The 17,297-nt window shown below is 37.0% G+C and overlaps 1 protein-coding gene across 1 annotated transcript; it reads left to right on the forward strand.

Moving 5' to 3' along the window:
* The first annotated feature begins 2,474 nt into the window (after window positions 1–2,474).
* SPP1 (secreted phosphoprotein 1) lies at window positions 2,475–9,819 on the forward strand. The gene is made up of 7 exons (XM_069093748.1): window positions 2,475–2,608; window positions 3,183–3,268; window positions 3,384–3,425; window positions 5,132–5,212; window positions 5,939–5,980; window positions 7,168–7,425; window positions 8,953–9,819. The coding sequence occupies exons 2-7, from the start codon at window positions 3,215–3,217 to the stop codon at window positions 9,415–9,417; spliced, it is 942 nt and encodes a 313-aa protein (XP_068949849.1). The 5' UTR covers window positions 2,475–2,608; window positions 3,183–3,214; the 3' UTR covers window positions 9,418–9,819.
* Window positions 9,820–17,297: the final 7,478 nt, after the last annotated feature.

Genomic DNA, 17,297 nt, shown 5'->3' on the forward strand with positions numbered 1-17,297 from the left:
TGTGGAACTTTATAGATATGCCCAAGAAGCTCATAAGCTGGGGTCACAGGGTTCAATCTAGGAAAACTGTGTTGCAGAAATTTTCTCCTCTTGCAATTTTATATTAAATTATAGCAGAAGGCACAGAGTAAATTTCAATCAGTACTGTAATTAGGAAATGCTTTTTAGAATATATGAATTTACTCCATAGAATTCATAACATTTCAGGCCCATCTAGGTAATATTTTTAAGAAATCAGCTAATTAAAAATGTATCAGCAAGAGAAATATTTTACAAGCTTTTTTTAACACTTGAAAACTTACAAGTATTTATAAGGTGTGTATTATTATAACGTGTATAGATAACCCACCATGGACAACAAATCTAATAAGATTAAGTCATTTGGAATTGCACCTGATTTTTTTTTCTTTCTTCTTAGTTAAAAAACAGAACAAAAAAAACTTTGTGGGCTTTTCCATTAACATTGGGAATAAAAGTCTGAACATCTAGAAGGCTGGGGGTTTTTGTGGCTATTTTAAAACAGTGCTTGGCATGATTTCAAGTCAAAAAGGAACTGATCTGTGAAAATGCTAATAAAGAGACTCGTTTATCTTACATCTCACTTTTCACACAATCCTTTAAACAATTCTGTGAGGTGAATGAGCACTGTAATCCCCATTTCACAACTGGGAAAATGAGACTAAAGCTAAGACCTCAAACGACCATGAAATATTGTAGCCAGAAATGAAACTCCGAAACTTCCATTCCTACATTTAAACAGTATCTCTAGCCTCTTCTCTCACACATACATTTTTATAAAGCCTTCAAATCTTTAGGTACATGAATTTTTTAAAGGCTCACAAATTAACTAAATTATCATGTATGTAAATTGTGGGGGTACAAAGCTTAGGGGCAGGAAGAGCTGAAGGGGAACCCATAAGTCACAGTACCCAAAGGACTGATCAAATGAAATAACATTCATAAAAGAGCTTAGGGTTTAGTAAATGTTCTATAAATGCTTAATTCCTTCCCTCCTGACTCCTCTGGAGACAGAGGACTTGGAATGAAATCCCACCTCTTCAGCTTACAGTATGCATGATCTTAACAGTCTCATCTGTTACATGGGTGGGTTAGAGTAGGCGCCTCAGAAGTTCCCTCGAGTTGTGAAGCTATGATTTAATTCCTAAACATGATTCAGAATGTTTCCATTTATTGTATATGTGACGTTCTTATTGTTCGAGATCTACAAACTTTATATATGGGACTCATTCTAGAGATGAGCAGAGCCAAAAGACAATGTCACAATTTCCCCCAAAGTAAAATCTTATGGAAACATAGGTCTTTATTTTAGCAGTATCTGGAGTAGGCTTTTATTTTTTATGACAAGAAATAAGATTCCCCACTGATATTACCAAGTAAGCCCTGACAATTCATATTGTTTCAACAATGCAACAAAAAAAGTTGTTAGGTTTAAGAATATAGTATATAGAGAGATATAGATATCTATATATAGACATGCGTGTGTGTACATACTATAAACACATAGTATATATACATGTGTAAGGATGTGTATACATATATATTTTTTATACAGACAAATGCACAACTGTAAAATATACATAACACTGTCATGTGTGTGCGCATATACATGTATGGATTTGCATAAAACATATACATGCTTTATTCTCAAGTTAGTGCTTATCTTACAGTATAGAATGACTTTTTATTACAGGAGAGTTGTTAGCACTTGGTGTGTCTGTCCAATTTCTCTATTCTGAGACATTGTCCATAATGAGCTTGTGTTCATCTGTGTTCATGTTGTGTTCAAAGTCTCCACTGTGTAAGGTGTGCTAATGGATAGCATTACTATCTATTTTATTAGAAAACTGAGGCTGAGATACATTTAGTGCTTTGCTGTTGCTGCTAAATGGTAGAACCAGGATTCAACCCCAATTCTTCTCGCTCCAGGCCTGGTGCCTTTTCTCCTACCATTTAGCTAGATGAGATTAAGAGACTTGTTTGAGGTGATTCAAGTAGTTAGCAGAAAAGCCAGTAATGAAAACCAGATCCCTTGACTCCAATCTAACCCACTTTCCACTTTCTGATTTCAAGCTTTAACTTACTCTGCAAAAAGCAAAAACTAATTCATCTTATCTATCATTTGTTGCTGGCTTCTTATCACAAAATACTATATTGTCCTAATAGCTAAGTTATAAACTAAACATTTCCAGAAACTAGTCTTCTTTGCTTTTATATTGTTTATTTTACGTACACCTACCCCTGAGTCTCTTATATAATGATGTGTTAAACCCTCAGAGGAAACTGCTATGAAATAACAGAGTATGCAAGTAATGTTTTAACTATAGGGTAGTTTGTGTTTGCTTTATGAAACCACAAAACCAGAAGGAAAGTGTGGGAGAAGGTGGGCTGGACAGTTGCACAAACCTCATGACATTTCTCTCCACCTCTCAGTGATTGGCTAAGAAGATCTGGGCCAGCATTTAAATTCTAGGAGGTCACAGCAAGTGAACATTCTGAAGGGGAGAGGAAGGAGCAAGCATCAGGACCTGAAGAAGACCTGAACAATCTTCTTGCTAACCGCAACCTTTCTGCCCAATCTCCACCTCAGGTAACTGGACTTTTTGTTTGTTTGTTTTCAATCACTTTGCTTCTTAACATTTCCACTTGGGTGATTAGATGAAGCTATTTTAAATTTTTGGGTTCTTTTTCTCCTACAAAAGCTTATCGTGTTTTAAAACTAGGCCAAAACAATCTGAATAGGTTTTTTTTTTTTTATTTAGTTAGGTTATTTTAAAATGCAAACTGAAAAAATTATAAAAATTAATTCAGTTTTTTGTCTGGCTTCTCTTATATCCAGAGAAAGATATGTACTACATAATGGTTGGCACTGGATACTATTCATATTAAGTTAAAATTATTATCTAAAGTTATCAGCTAAGAATGAGTCTAGAGTAGAAAATCCGAACTATTATAGAATTGTAAAATGTAGTCATGCTTTTTCAGTGTTGGATGACTGGTTTTTAATTCCCTTTTGACTGTCAGGAATGGAAAAAAGTAGTGGCATAGGGTTTTAGATCTCCTTTTCAGATTTCAACTCCATAAAGCAAATTAAAAAAAAATGTTACTGGAAAGGCAAGAGCCTTCAGAATATGGAATCACTGTGGTTCAATTGCTATTACAAGGTATCACTGAAAAGACTGAGGAAGAATCCACCATGAGGACTGCTGTGATTTGCTTCTGCTTACTTGGCATTGTCTCTGCATTTCCTGTAAGTAAATATTACACTTCAGTTACATTAATAAACCTGAATAAATTGTGTGGATTCTGCCTTTGCTAGAAATAAAGTTGCACTGTAATCTCTTTTCCTCTTTCCTGCTTTAAAGGTGAAACAGCAGATCAATTCCGGTAGCTCAGAAGAAAAGCCGGTGAGTTTCCTTTAAAAATCTTTTTGTTTTGGGCTTATTAATTTGTGAGCATTTACTTTTACAAAGCTTTCCTTGGACCTAGCATTGCAACAGCACTGTTGGATACAGTTGGATACAGAATAAGGTCCCTTACCATATTACACTCAAAACCTAGCTGAGGACTTTACCCTCTGTTTAAGAATGCATCATTTTTCCTCTGTGATGTTAAAATTAGAACTTTTTAAAAAGCAGATAGTTCTCTGGACTACAAGGACTCATGAATCTTTTCTGTTTAAGCATGCCCTTTTGTGAGCCAAGATACTGTTTTATAAGTAGTCCAATCCGTTGTTTGATCTCCCTAACAGAAAGAAGAATTTAAAATATATTTCTGACATTGTCTACAAGATTAGATGTATGAACAAAAGCACAGACAGTATCTCCTTAGACGTTTGCTACTGAGTCCACTGTCCAAGGAAAGCACATTTATGTCATGTCTATTGCACTTGTCAGCTGATTTCGAATCACATTTTCCAAATAAAACAGGCATCAGATCAAATCATATACATTCTACTACTGGCTTGATAGCACCTTAATTGCACCTGGTCTCCTAGATAAAACTGTGTCCAATAGCAAACAGGCATTGGAAACTAACCCTACAGAGCACAAAGTAAAATTCTAGATATACAGGGTGTTCCTAAAGTCTGGACACATAGGAAATCTCATTAATGATGTATATTTTCAAGAAATGAAATGAAAGAAATTTTCAACATTTTATTTAACTAGCACATGTTTTAGCCATGACAATTTCATATAGAATAAAAGCTTTCATTAGCTATTGGGGACTATTTTTCTTGTTAATGAAATTAATTAAATTAAATTAATAAATGAGATTTGCTATGTGTCTTCTATGTCTTCCTATGAAATCTTGTTTATGCTAATTAAATAAAATGTTGTTGAAAATTTCATTTTTTGAAAATATGCATAGTTAATGAGATTTCCTATGTGTCCAGACTTTAGGAACACCCTGTAGTAGGGGTCAAAATTGAGTTATCTAGGATCATTGTGATTGTTGCTTAATGAAGGAAACAGCAGAGTTTTTGACATGTTACTTTTTCCTAATTCATTCACGAGTACAAAATGCCTTGTCATCATAATGAAATAGGAAAGTTGGCATTTTTAGAGAAGATAACTCCTCTAGTCTAGCCAGAGAAGGTCATCATTTCCAGAGAGCATAAAATAAGGCAAGGAGGCATCCTAACAAGGTTTCTTGATTGGAACAAGAAGTCAGAGATCAAAACAAAGTCAAAGTAGTAACTAGTGTTGGGAATTATATTCAGGATATGAATGAACAAATTCAAAGTCCTTCCTTCTGTCATCATTACCACCCCCATCCCTGTTCTAAATAATGATTTTCCACATAAATGTTGGGCACAGAGCAAATGTAATTTCATCGACATTTGCTAACATGGAGAGTAGACAGCTATTTTATGTTATCTCTACCTTTGGTTGAACATTGATAGAAGGGTCAGTGAATTGGAATATTTAGCAAAGAAGCAACTGTTACAAAAACCCTCTTGAAGAGAAGGTACAAGGGCATTCTTAGATAATTATGTCTTTATTCTTATGTATTCCATATCATTAAACCTCCCTAATTCATTTAACATCACTTGCAGGTGCATATGTTTCCCTTTCAATAATGATAGACATACATTTTTTTTTTCTTATAGCTTTATAGCAAACATCCAGACTTTGTGGCAACATGGCTGAATGCTGACCCTTCCCAGAAGGAAACATTATTAGCTACGCAGGTATTTAAAATTTTTTTATGATTAAACACATAATTCAAGTATTTATTTCTGTGTATACATATATAAATAAACATATCTACTCATCATCCCAACCAGTCAGTCTACAGATATTTATTAAGTCCTTTCTGTGTACTAAAGTTCAGGGGATACAAAGATAAAGCAAAAACAGTCCCTGCACTCCATGAACTTACATTTTAACAGGGGACAAAACATACGCCTAAGTAACTATGTATATGCATATGTAAAAAGATGTATATGTATTGTGTATGTGTACGTAGATATATAGATAGAACAGTTACAAAATAAACCAAGAGGGGAAGGCACCATTGTGCAAAGTGTTTGAGTATATTAAACCAGTGGTTTTTTTTTATTTTTTTATTATTTTTTTTATTTTTTATTTTTTTATTTATTTATTTTTATTTATTATTTATTTATTTATTTGTTTTAATTTCCTGCTTATACTTCAGACATCTCTCCAAGGCAATAAAGTATGGAATATTTAGCAGTTTTCATTGGAAGATGAAGTTTCCTTACTTGGAATCCTTCATATCAATGAAATCACAGATCTGATTTTTAAAAACTCTATTGTATATTGATAAATTATATGGATGTCTTGGCGTATTATGTTATAGATGTGTCACTTTCACGTTGATGAACAAAGATTTGCCTTTGAATGCCAAAGTCAGAAAGAGACAATCAACCCATTTTGACCTTCTTCCTTTTTAGAATTCAGTGTCCTCTGAAGAAAGTACAGAAGACTTACAAGAGGTTAGTTCTCAACTCCAAGACTTTTCCCAACACAGGGAATTCAATAGGTGTAAAAAAAAATTATAAAACTTCTTTCTTCCAATAAGACTGAGCTAGACAGTCTACTTCTGATAATCAATTGGAGAATTCCTCCTAGACTTATTTGTTAAGTACTTGGCAAACCTTAAAGTCCTATATAAATTGGAGCAGTTTGTGTTATTATAAGGGATTTATATAAGGGATTTATGCCAGAATTGGCATAAAAGTCTAGAATAAAAACTCAGTGTTTAGACAGTCTTGATTCAAAAATGCACTTCAAACTTGACCAGTAAAATCAGATCACATAATTCCAAAAAGGGCCATCATTAAAGAATTAACATATCTCCTATCTATTTAGTCCTTAAAGAAAGATTTGTTAAAATCAGGCTTAAAAACTTTGTTTGAGGGGCAGCTAGGTGGTACAATGAATAGAGCACCTGCCCTGGCATTAGGAGGACCTGGGTTCAGATCCAGCCTCAGACACTTAGTACACACACACACTCACACACACACACACATAAAACCTAGCTGTGTGACCTTGGGCAAGTCACTTAACCCCAATTGCCCTCCAAAAAAGCAACAAAACAAAAACAACTTTTGTTTAAAATAGTAGAAATACTCACAATCTCATGTTCATTAAGTGATAAATTAATACCTTTGAACAATAACCAAATTAATATTTTTGTCTATATTGACATTTTCATTTCCAATTTGATTGTTTATGAAATGGCTGCAGCCTCCACAGGACTGTTAGCATGTCAAAGCAATGTTTGAGTCAAATGATACAATTATGTCATTGATCACAATGACATGTTAACTTTTTTTAATACCATCATTTTGACACACTGAGAGTTCCTGAGGATGCTAAATAAGCCACTAGAATGAAAACAGAAGTGTTGATACAAATATATAGCTGTATATTCTCTTATTTATGGATATTAATTGGTTGATTCAGGTATTGTTTAGAAATATCTACTCATGCATCCAGTCAAATTTCAATTACCCACATTAATAAGTAGTAGTGTATCAAAATAATTTATTTACAAAATGGGGGGCATTTTGGGACGAGGATATGTTATGTGAATTTTCAGATAGAGTTTAATAGCTAACATTTGTGTAGATCTTTAAATTTCAAAACAAAATAAAACAAAACAACTCTTGACTTTTAGACACTCCCAAGAAGCTCTGATGAAAGCCCAGATGATATTGATGATGATGACGATGATGGAGATGAGGGACATAAAAGCACTGATTCTGATGATTCAGATGAATCTGATGAGGTGGTCACTGATTTTCCTACTGATACCCCAACAACACCAAGTTTTCTACCTGATGGTCCAACAAGAGGTGATAACGGAGGCAGAGGAGATAGTGTGGCCTATGGACTGAGGTCAAAATTGGGGGCATCCTACAGATCATCAGAACAGGTAAATTCTCATGACAAAAATTTTAGATGGTTATGAAAAATCCTCTTAATAAATAAGAAATGAATGAAAGCAATATCCAACATGAAAATTATTATTTAAAATCTTTTATTTAGTGATTTTGGAAAATCACATATTTTTCTATACTTTTCCTTCTCTAACATTGCACTTTTTACTTAATCATGGTTCTAAATGATCCCAAGGTCCCAATCAAACCTTTTATTCCACCTAGACTTTCTTGGAAGAAAAGTCCCGTGTGTGGCAATCATATTAAAAAAAAAAAAAAGCTTGAGTTCAAAAGTCTAAAAAGAGAATAGTTATGCAAACATATATTTTAGCTAAAATTCATGTAGTTGAGCTATACATTGTTTAAAAATTGTTTCCATGGGGTGGCTAGGTGGTGCAGTGAATAGAGCACTGGCCCTGGAGTCAGGAGGACCTGAGTTCAAATCCGACCCCAGACACTTAACACAAAAACTAGCCATGTGATGTTGGGCAAGTCACTTAACCCCAATTACCCTCCAAAAAAGCAAAAAAAAAAAAAAATGGTTTCCACTACTTCTCTTCATGCTAAATGATCCAGTCCAAATGGCCTCATTGCTGTTTTTCACATACAACAGTGCTTTGCCCCTGTCATTGTATGGTTTCCTTCATACAGTCTGGTCTCCTGTGGCAAAAATTCCTTCCCTCTTGAATTCTATCTCTTGTGATCCCTAGTTTCTCTTGAAGCTCAATGTCATTTCTACATGAAGCTTTTCTGATTCTCCAAGGACTGCTAATACTTCTCTCCCCTGAACATGATTGTGTATTTCTTTTGTATATACTTATATGTGAGTCTGTTGTCTCCTCTGGTAAAATGTGAAGCCCTTGAGGGCAAGTCAAGGCAATGAGCATTTATTATGCACTTACTATGTGCCAGAGTACTGTGCTAAGAGCTAGAAATGCAAATAGAAGTCGAAAGAAAGTCAGTCCCCACTCTCAAGGAGCTTACATTACAACAGGGGAACTTGACATGTGAAGGGGAACTGATGAAGATGGGGGGAAAGGAAGCTACCCACACAGGGGCTTGCTAGAGAAAGCCCTCTACAGTCAGGAGCGAAGTCTGGAGAGGAATGAAGACATGGCTGGCTTGGGTGCTTTCCTCAAAATGGAGGTTCTGGAAGGAAGCAGTCAATCAGAGGAAGGAACTGCAGGAGACGTATATTGGTAGTATTACCAATATGAAAAGTACAAGGGTAGAGTGAACCTCCAGCTTTAGGAGACTGCTGTGGTGTGGTAGAAAAAGTCCAGAGAGTCAGAAGAGGAAGTACTATTTTATTTTTGTCTTTCTATCCTGGGCAGTTTTTAGCCCATAGTAGACTATTACTTGATAGACTCATATGCAGGTATACTTTGAAATCTTTCTGAAGCACAAAAATTCACTGCAGAAGATAGCTCTTAAAAAGTAGAATTGGCCAAATGGGAAAGGAGGTACAAAAGCTCACTGAAGAAAATAATTCCTTGAAATCTTTCTTGGTTGTTTTGACACAGGTGCACGATGTTACTGAAGAGGATCTTACTTCCCAAATGGAAAGCTATGAGTCTAAAAAGACACCCAAGGTGTTCCCTGTCTCACAAAACTTTCCTGAGGCTTATGTTTGGAACAGCAATGGCAAGAAGAGTAATGAAGCCAGCCACCCAGATGAATATAGTGTAGAAACCCAAAGTCATGAGCAATTGAAAAGCTATCAACTTGAACGTGTTAACTATGAGAGCCAGCAGCAAGGTGACTCACATGGCAGTCAAGAAAATGACAAAGTTAGCCAAGAATTTCATAGTCGAGAACCTAACAAAGACAGCCAAGAATTTCGCAAACTACAAGTCAATAAGATTAGCCAAGAATTTCACAGCCAAGAAGTCCACCAAGTCAATGACCCCAAGAGTGCTGAAAATACTAAACATCTGAAGCTTCATTCTTCCCATGAAACCGATAGTGCATCATCTGAAGTCCATTAATAGGGGTGGGAAATTTCCACTGTGCTTTTAGAAAGGACAGAAAAATAAAAGTATTGCAGTATGGCTGGGGAGGGAAGAGGAGAATAGCTAATACTTATTTCTAAGCTTTCTGGGTAAATATATCTTTATGTGCATTTGGAAACATAATGGGTTTGATTTCTAGCTGTAGTTAAGTGGTAACCACCAGGGTAATGAAAGTTTGTAGTTTTTATTTCCATTTCTTAGCTGAAAAGGATATGAGTGTTTATTTTTCTGTTTTGAAGAGGATATATAAAGGCAAAAGAAATGTTTTATGCATATATCAGCGAACTATTACCTTTATGATACTGTACATTTTGGGTTTTTTTTTAATCAGTGTATATTTTGTTGTGATTTTATTTTAAATAAAATGTTTAAAAAATCCTCAGATAAAATAATAGCAAAGATTATTTTGTATATTGTATGTGATTAATGAATTATGATTCCATAAGCATTTACTGAGCCTTGCTATGTGCCCAGCATACACAAAAATGAAATATCCCCTGTTTTCAAGGAGCTAACATCCTATTGGGGAAAAACAATACATAGAAAATTAGATACAAAATAAGTTCCACCATAGTTTGTTAATTGTCTTGGATCATTGCATTGATCAGAGCAGCCAAGTCTTTTACACCTGATCATCATTACAACATTATCATTACTGTGTACAATGATCTCCTGATTATTCTCATTTCATTTTTCATCAGTTCATATATGTCTCCCCAGTTTTTTCTGAAACCATCCCCCTCATCATTTCTTTTTTGGCAATGGGAGTTAAATGATTTTCCCAGGGTAACATAGCTAGTAAGTGTCTGAGGTTGGATTTGGACGCAGGTCCTCTTGACTCCAAGGCTGGTGCTAGTCAGCACCACCTTGTTGCCCCTGCCTCCCTCATCATTTCTTATAGTTCAATGCTATTCCATCATAATCATATGCTACAACTTGTTCAACCATTCCCCAAATGATGTATATCCCCTCAATTTCCAATCCTTTACCACCACAAAGAGTTGCTGTAAATATTTGTGTGTGTACACACACACACACACACACATATATATATATATATATACATACACATATGTCCATTTCCTTTGATTTCTTTGGGATACAGACCTAATAGTGGTGTTGCTGGGTCAAAGGTTATGCACAGTTTTTTTAACCCATTGGGCAAATTGGTTAAAATTGTTTTCCAGAATGGTTGGATCAGTTCACAACTCCACCAGCAATTCATCAGTGGATTTATTTTTTCCCTCATCCCCTCCAGCATTTCATTTCTGATAGGTGTGAGGTGGTACCTCTGAGTTGTTTCAATTTGCATTTCATTAATCAATTGTGATTTAGAACATTTTTTTCATATGAGTATAGACAGTTTTGATTTCCTTTTCTGAAAACTATCTGTTCATACCCTTTGACCATTTATCAATTGGGGAATGGCTCTTATTTTTATAAATTTGACTCAATTCTATACTCAGTATATATTTGAGAAATGAGGTCTTTTTCAGAGAAACTTACTGTAAATATTTTTATATTACTTCATTGTTTATTGTACTTTTTAGCAACACGTAGTTTCCCTGATTATCTTTTTAAATTCATTCTATTTTTTATTTTGCTTTTCCTGAGATTATTACTACCCCGCCTTTTTTTTTTACTTCACCTGAAGCATATTAGATTTTGCTCCAGCCCTTTAACTCTATTTTTCTGTTTCAAGTGTGTCTCTTAGAACAAAACATAACAAAATACAGATTGCTGGATTCTAGGTTCTAATCCATTCTGCTATCTGCTTTGTTTTTATGGGTGAGTGTATGCCATTCATATTCACAGTTATGATTACTGTATACTTCCCACTATCCCATTATCTTCTCTCTCTCTCTCTGTCTCTCTCTCTGTCTCTCTGTCTCTCTCTCTCTCTCTCTCTCTGTCTCTCTCTCTCTCTCTCTCTCTCTCTGTCTCTCTCTCTGTCTCTCTCTCTCTCTCTCAAACTTCCATCTTGCTTGTAACCATTTCTCCCTTAATGTACCCTCCTTTTTATCACCTCCAATCTCTTTCTCTCATACCCTTCCCTTCCTATGTGTACGTATATATACATATATTATACACACATGTGTGTGTGTATTTTTCTCCCTCCTTTGAACCAATTCCCATGAGAGTATGGTTCAAGAATTGTCTGCTACCCCATCCCCATTCCCACCTCCAGTATAAAAGGTCTACTTTGCATGCCTCATTTATGTGAGAAGATTTCCAAAAGGACTAGCAATCTTCTAGTTATTAAATGGAATGGCTCATTTTCTTTTGTCCAAGCCAAAGAAAAATTTCTTGACCCCCTTTTTTTAAACAGCATTTGACATGGTTGCCAATTTCTCCCACTTGATACTCTCTCTTTCCTTGACTTCCATGACTTTGTACTGTCACAGTTCTCCAATCTTTCTGATCGCTCTCTTACTTCTCTTAAATACGAGGGGAAAAAAAACTTTGTTTTCTCCTTGGCCTTCTCTTGTATCTCTGTATTGTCTCTCCAAGTGGCAATATGTGACTGAGACTTCAAGTGAAGGATGGGGTAGAACTGGCCTTTTTCTACCTGAGCTTCATGTCAACTATACCCATATGTCAACCAGTGTAGGGAACTGAAAAAAAAATGTGTTTATTGGAGCTGCGAGATGGTGCAGTGAATAGAGCACTGGCTCTGGAGTCAGGAGGACCTGAGTTCAAATCTTACCTCAGACACTTAACACTTACTAGCCATGTGACCTTGGGCAAGTCACTTAACCCCAATTGCCCTGCCTTCCCCCCTCCAAAAAAAAAAAGCAAAAAAAAAAGTGTTTATGCCTAGATCCCTGGTTTTTTCTTCTTTTGTATTTGTTTTTTCCTGATTTTATATGAATAATTCTTTTTACTGTAGCTCAGTGGATACAGTGCCAGGCTTAGAGTCAGGAAGACCTGAGTTCAGATCCAGACTCAGTTGATTACTAGCTATGTTATTCTGAGCAAGTCATTTAACCTATTTGCCTCAGTTTCCTCATCTGTAAAGTGGGGATAATAATAGTTCCTGCCTCACAGGTTTATTTCAAGGATCAAATGAGATGATTATAAAACATTTGGCACAGTGCCCAGCACATAGTAGGCTCTTTATAAATGTTAACTATTATTAGTATTATTATTATTATCCTGAAATGGCTATGTCTAGGCTTAGAGATGACCTTATAAATTCAAGAGGTCTGTGGGTTCTAGGTCCTACTAGAATAGAAGGAACTACTCTAGTGCTTTTGAAGTGGATAACCACTAACGAGCACTGACCCAAGCTTTACCAGCAAACTTGTACTGGGAATTGCTTGGACAATACAGAGTCAAGGTGAAATAAAGTCCTGAAAACTATTTTATGTTCTGATGAGGTTTAAGTATCTACCTCCCTGTCAACTATAGCAATAATTAGAAATTAAGTTAATGAATCCTGATTTCAGTCTTTCTGTTAATGCATATTATGATTCTATGTTTAGCATTTCTTTTGTATGTAGGAATAAATTGCCTGTACCATATTTATTTATATAGTACACTGTGTACCTTTTGACCCTTTTTTGGGCGGGAAACCTTTGACATGAGATTAATTTATAAGTTAATTTGCCCCTGAGGCATTGGAATGGAGATTAATGAGTAAAAGAGGGTTAATGAATAAAAGAACTTGGAACCTAACCTCTCTCTCAGCAGAGAGGTTACGCAGGACTTAACCTGTTCCAAACCATCTAGATAGATACAGGACAGAAAATAGCACAATTCTGTGGGTCCATCAATGGTTTCCCATGGTCAAATTTATTTCAGGAAAAGTATGAGTTTAGCCAACTCAAAACATGACGGCATCATCTCAATTTCACTTTATTATATATACCAAAACAGAAATTGTTTTCTTTTTAATTCTGCATCAGGGTCAGAGTTCAATTAATTATCCCACCCACTTAAAAATATTTACTTTGTTAGGAAAGAATTCTTCTTGATGGAATCAATCAATCATAACTATGTAAACAGAGTTAAAACACCTCCTTGAATCAATTAAAGCTATTTCTGTAAAAGGTTTGGTCAAACTAAGGAATTTGTTTTAAAAAAATTAAAAGGAGCTACCTCAGAACAAGATAGAGAGGGAGGAATAGGGATCATACAGTGATAAGCCAAGAACTAGAAGCAGAAAAGAGGAAAAAAGGCCTGAGATATGACAGAAAAGACAGAGATTGATCATTGAATCTACAGGTATTGTGAAGCAGAAGACCAGAGCTGATGAAGGTCCTCACTACCACATCCCCTTCTCGAGGATGGATGGAGTTCCCAAGGAAAGCTGTGCTCTGGGGCCTGTGTATGATCTGCTATTTCATTACCCAAACTTTTCCTATAACCTGAAATTAGTTCAAAGAAGCCAGGGAATAACTAGAGAAAGAGATAGAGAGATGATAGATAGATAGATAGATAGATAGATAGATAGATAGATAGATAGATAGATAGATAGATAGATAGATAGATAGATGATAGATAGATAGATAGATAAGTTTAGGCAGAGAGCACAACTTTTGGCCTAACGTTAGGAATTTTCCTACCTAGTGACTTGGAATGATTGCAGGGAACATGAATGCAACTTCTCATCTGCAACAAACTCCCCAAAACAGCAGCAAAAGGGACCACTGGTTCTTGACGCCCTTGGGAATGATATAAACTTACTATTATAGTAGAGTGATTTATCTTCTTTATAAAAGCAATCTCAAAGTAACGAACAGCCCACAAGGTATAATAAGCAACAAGTAGTTAGTAAGAAGTGCCTACAATGTGCCAGGTACTAGGATTCCAAAGATATCTATCCCTGCCTTTAAGAAGCTTCTATTTTATTGGGGGGAGACAACATGTTATGAGGGTGAGGAACTGGACTTATAGTTTTATTGGCATGGAAACTTCCAGATGAAGAAATTCTATCTAGTAATATAGGTTGTGACCTTCTGAAACTTTTAGTCTCCATGAGCTAAGAAGTTGAGATTTGTGCCAGTGACCGAGCCAGAAGGTGATGAAGATGACAGATCCTTCTGGTTCCAAGGCTAATTCTCCATCTACTAAATCAAATATTGGCATACCTTGTTCTATTAAGCTTCCTTGAATTTATTTAATTTATTTATTTTTAGAAATTCAAAGTTTGTGGCAAACCTGAGTTGAGCAGCCTTTGGGTACCAGTTTTCCAATAACATGTGCTCATACTGCATCTCTGTGACACATTTGGGAAATTCTCAAATATTTCAGATTTTTTCATTATTGTGTCTTAATGTGGATCTATGATCAATGATCTTCGATATTACTATTGTAATTGTTTTGGGACCGCCATGAACCTCCTCCATGTAAGATGATGAATTTAATCCATAAATGTTGTATGTTTTCTGACTGTTACACACAATGGACATTTCCTGTCTATTTCCTAAGACTCAAAAATATTGAAATTAGACCAATTAATAACCCTCCAATGGCCTCTAAGTGTTCAAATGAAAGGAAGAATCAATGTGGCAAACTTTACTGTTGTCTTAAGAAATTGCCACAGCCACCCAACTCTTCAGCAACCACAAACTTGATCAGTCAACAGCCATCAACACTGGGGGGAAACCCTTCACTGACAGAAAGATTATGACTTGCTAAGGGCTCAAATTGTTTTTATCAATAAAGTATTTTTTTTAAGATTACGGCTTATACGTTGTGGTTTTTAGACATAATACTAAGTACACTTAGACTACAGTATGGTCTAAACATTAACTTTTAAATTGGGATATATATATATATTATATTTATACTGGGAATTATATTATACCGGGAAAACAAAAAAACTTGTTGCTTTATTGCAATTTTCCTTTTATTGCAGTGACCTGGAACCATACTCAAAATAGCTGTGAAGTATAATTGTATGAGATAATTTAGAGGCTGGGAGAACTAGAAGTTGGGGGAGGGGAAGTGTGAAATCAGCTAAAACCTCATGTAAGAGGCTGATATTTCAACCCTTCTCCTCCAACACATCACCCCTTCTGTCCTTCCCACTGTTTCACTCATTTTCAGTCTTTCCCTCTTTACTAGATCATTTTCTGTTGATTATTAACATGCCCATGTCTTCCCCACTGAAAAATACAAAAACCAAACCACTTGATTCTTTGTCCCTGATAATAATCATCCTATATCTATTCTGCCCATTCTGGCTCAACTTGAAAAGGTTGTCTAAGATTGCTGCCTCCCCTTTCTCTCCTCACTCTCTTAACCCCTCACAATCTGGCTTCTAACCTCACCATTCCCTTGAAACTGCTCTCTCCAAAGTCACCAATAATCTATTCATTGCCAAATCCAATGGCTGTGTTCTTAATGCTCATTCTCCACCTCTCTGCAGCCTTTGATACTGTTGGTAACTCTCCCCTGCGTGTTCTCTTCTTTCTAGGTTTTTGGGACACTCACTCTCCTGGTTTTCTTCCTATCAGACCTGCCTCCGTCTCCTTTGCTGCATTCTGTAGATGTCCTCTTCTCTTCTCCCTCTACATGACTTCACATGATGAACTCCTCAACTCCTATGACCATCTCTATGGTGATGATTCTCAAATATACCTATCCTGTCCTAACATCTCAACTGACCTCCGGTCTTACATCTCCAACCGCCTTTTGGACACCTCAGAGAAGATGTCCAGTAGACATCTTAAACTCAACATATCCAAAACTCACTATTTTATCCCTTAACTCCCTGCCTACACCTTCCCACCATCCTTCCAGGCCCTTAGGCTCATTACCCAAGCACCACCCTGGATTCCTCTATTTCTCAAACCTCCCCCCCCCCCCCCCCCCGTTGCTAAAATTTGTTGGTTTCACTTTTGCACTATCTCTGGATCCTGACACTTTCCCCATCCTGGTGCAGATCCCCCCCCCCCCATGTCCTGCCTGAACTATTGAACTAGCCTGCTCAACTCTCCCCCGGCTCCAATCTATCCTCCATTCTGCCCCCAAAGTGATTTTCCTAAATGGAAGCATGTTACCTCCCCTACTCCATAAACTCCAGTGGTCTCCAGGATCAAGCGCAAAATGTTCTATTTGGCATTCAATGCCCTTCATAATCTACCCTCCTGCTGCCTTTCCAGCCTTCTCACACCTTACTGCCTTCCAGGTACTCCTCGATTCAGTGACATGTTCCAGGCTGTCCTCCATCTCTGGGCTCCGGAAGTTCTCTCTGGCTGTCTCAGTGTCTGGAATGCTCTCTCCCTCCTCCTCTGCTTCCTTTAAGTCCCAACTAAAATGCCCCCTTCCGGGATCCATCTCCAGTCATCCTGATCTATGTCTGGCCACTGGACCTAGATGGCTCCAGAAAAGAAAGTGAGGCTGGTGACTTTGCACAGCCCACCCTCCCTTAAATCCCTTAAATTGCCTTACAAGTTATGGTATCACCTCCCTGATGTCATGGTCCACTGGGAGAACTAAAAACAAACAAAAGCCGCAAAATCCCTCTTCTTCGGGAAACCTTCCCGAGCCCCTCCTAATTCCAGTGCCTTCCCTCAGTTATTTATGTCCTGTTTGTCCCGCATAGAGCTTGCCAGGTCTGTATTTGTTTGAACAGTTCACCATTGGATCGCAAGCTCCCTGAGGGTAGGAGCTGTCCGTTTCCCCTTTTTGTATCCTCAGGGCTCAGCACCGTGCCTGACACCTAGTAGGTGCTTAATAACTGTTTACCTACTGAGTTTAGGAGAAGCTAGACTGACTGCGGGCCAACCGGCCCTTTCCCGGAGCATCCTCAGGGCAGAGCATCTTCCGTGCCTCGGGCACCGGGGTAAGGGCAGGCCGGGCGTCCCCCGGGCAGCGCGTCCCGGCTGCACCGCGCACTCCGAGCC

Source organism: Petaurus breviceps, unplaced genomic scaffold, assembly GCF_028583685.1.
Source record: "Petaurus breviceps papuanus isolate PSGF00001 unplaced genomic scaffold, PetGlider_PUasm1.0 126, whole genome shotgun sequence".
In the NCBI taxonomy this organism is placed as follows: Eukaryota; Metazoa; Chordata; class Mammalia; order Diprotodontia; family Petauridae; genus Petaurus; species Petaurus breviceps.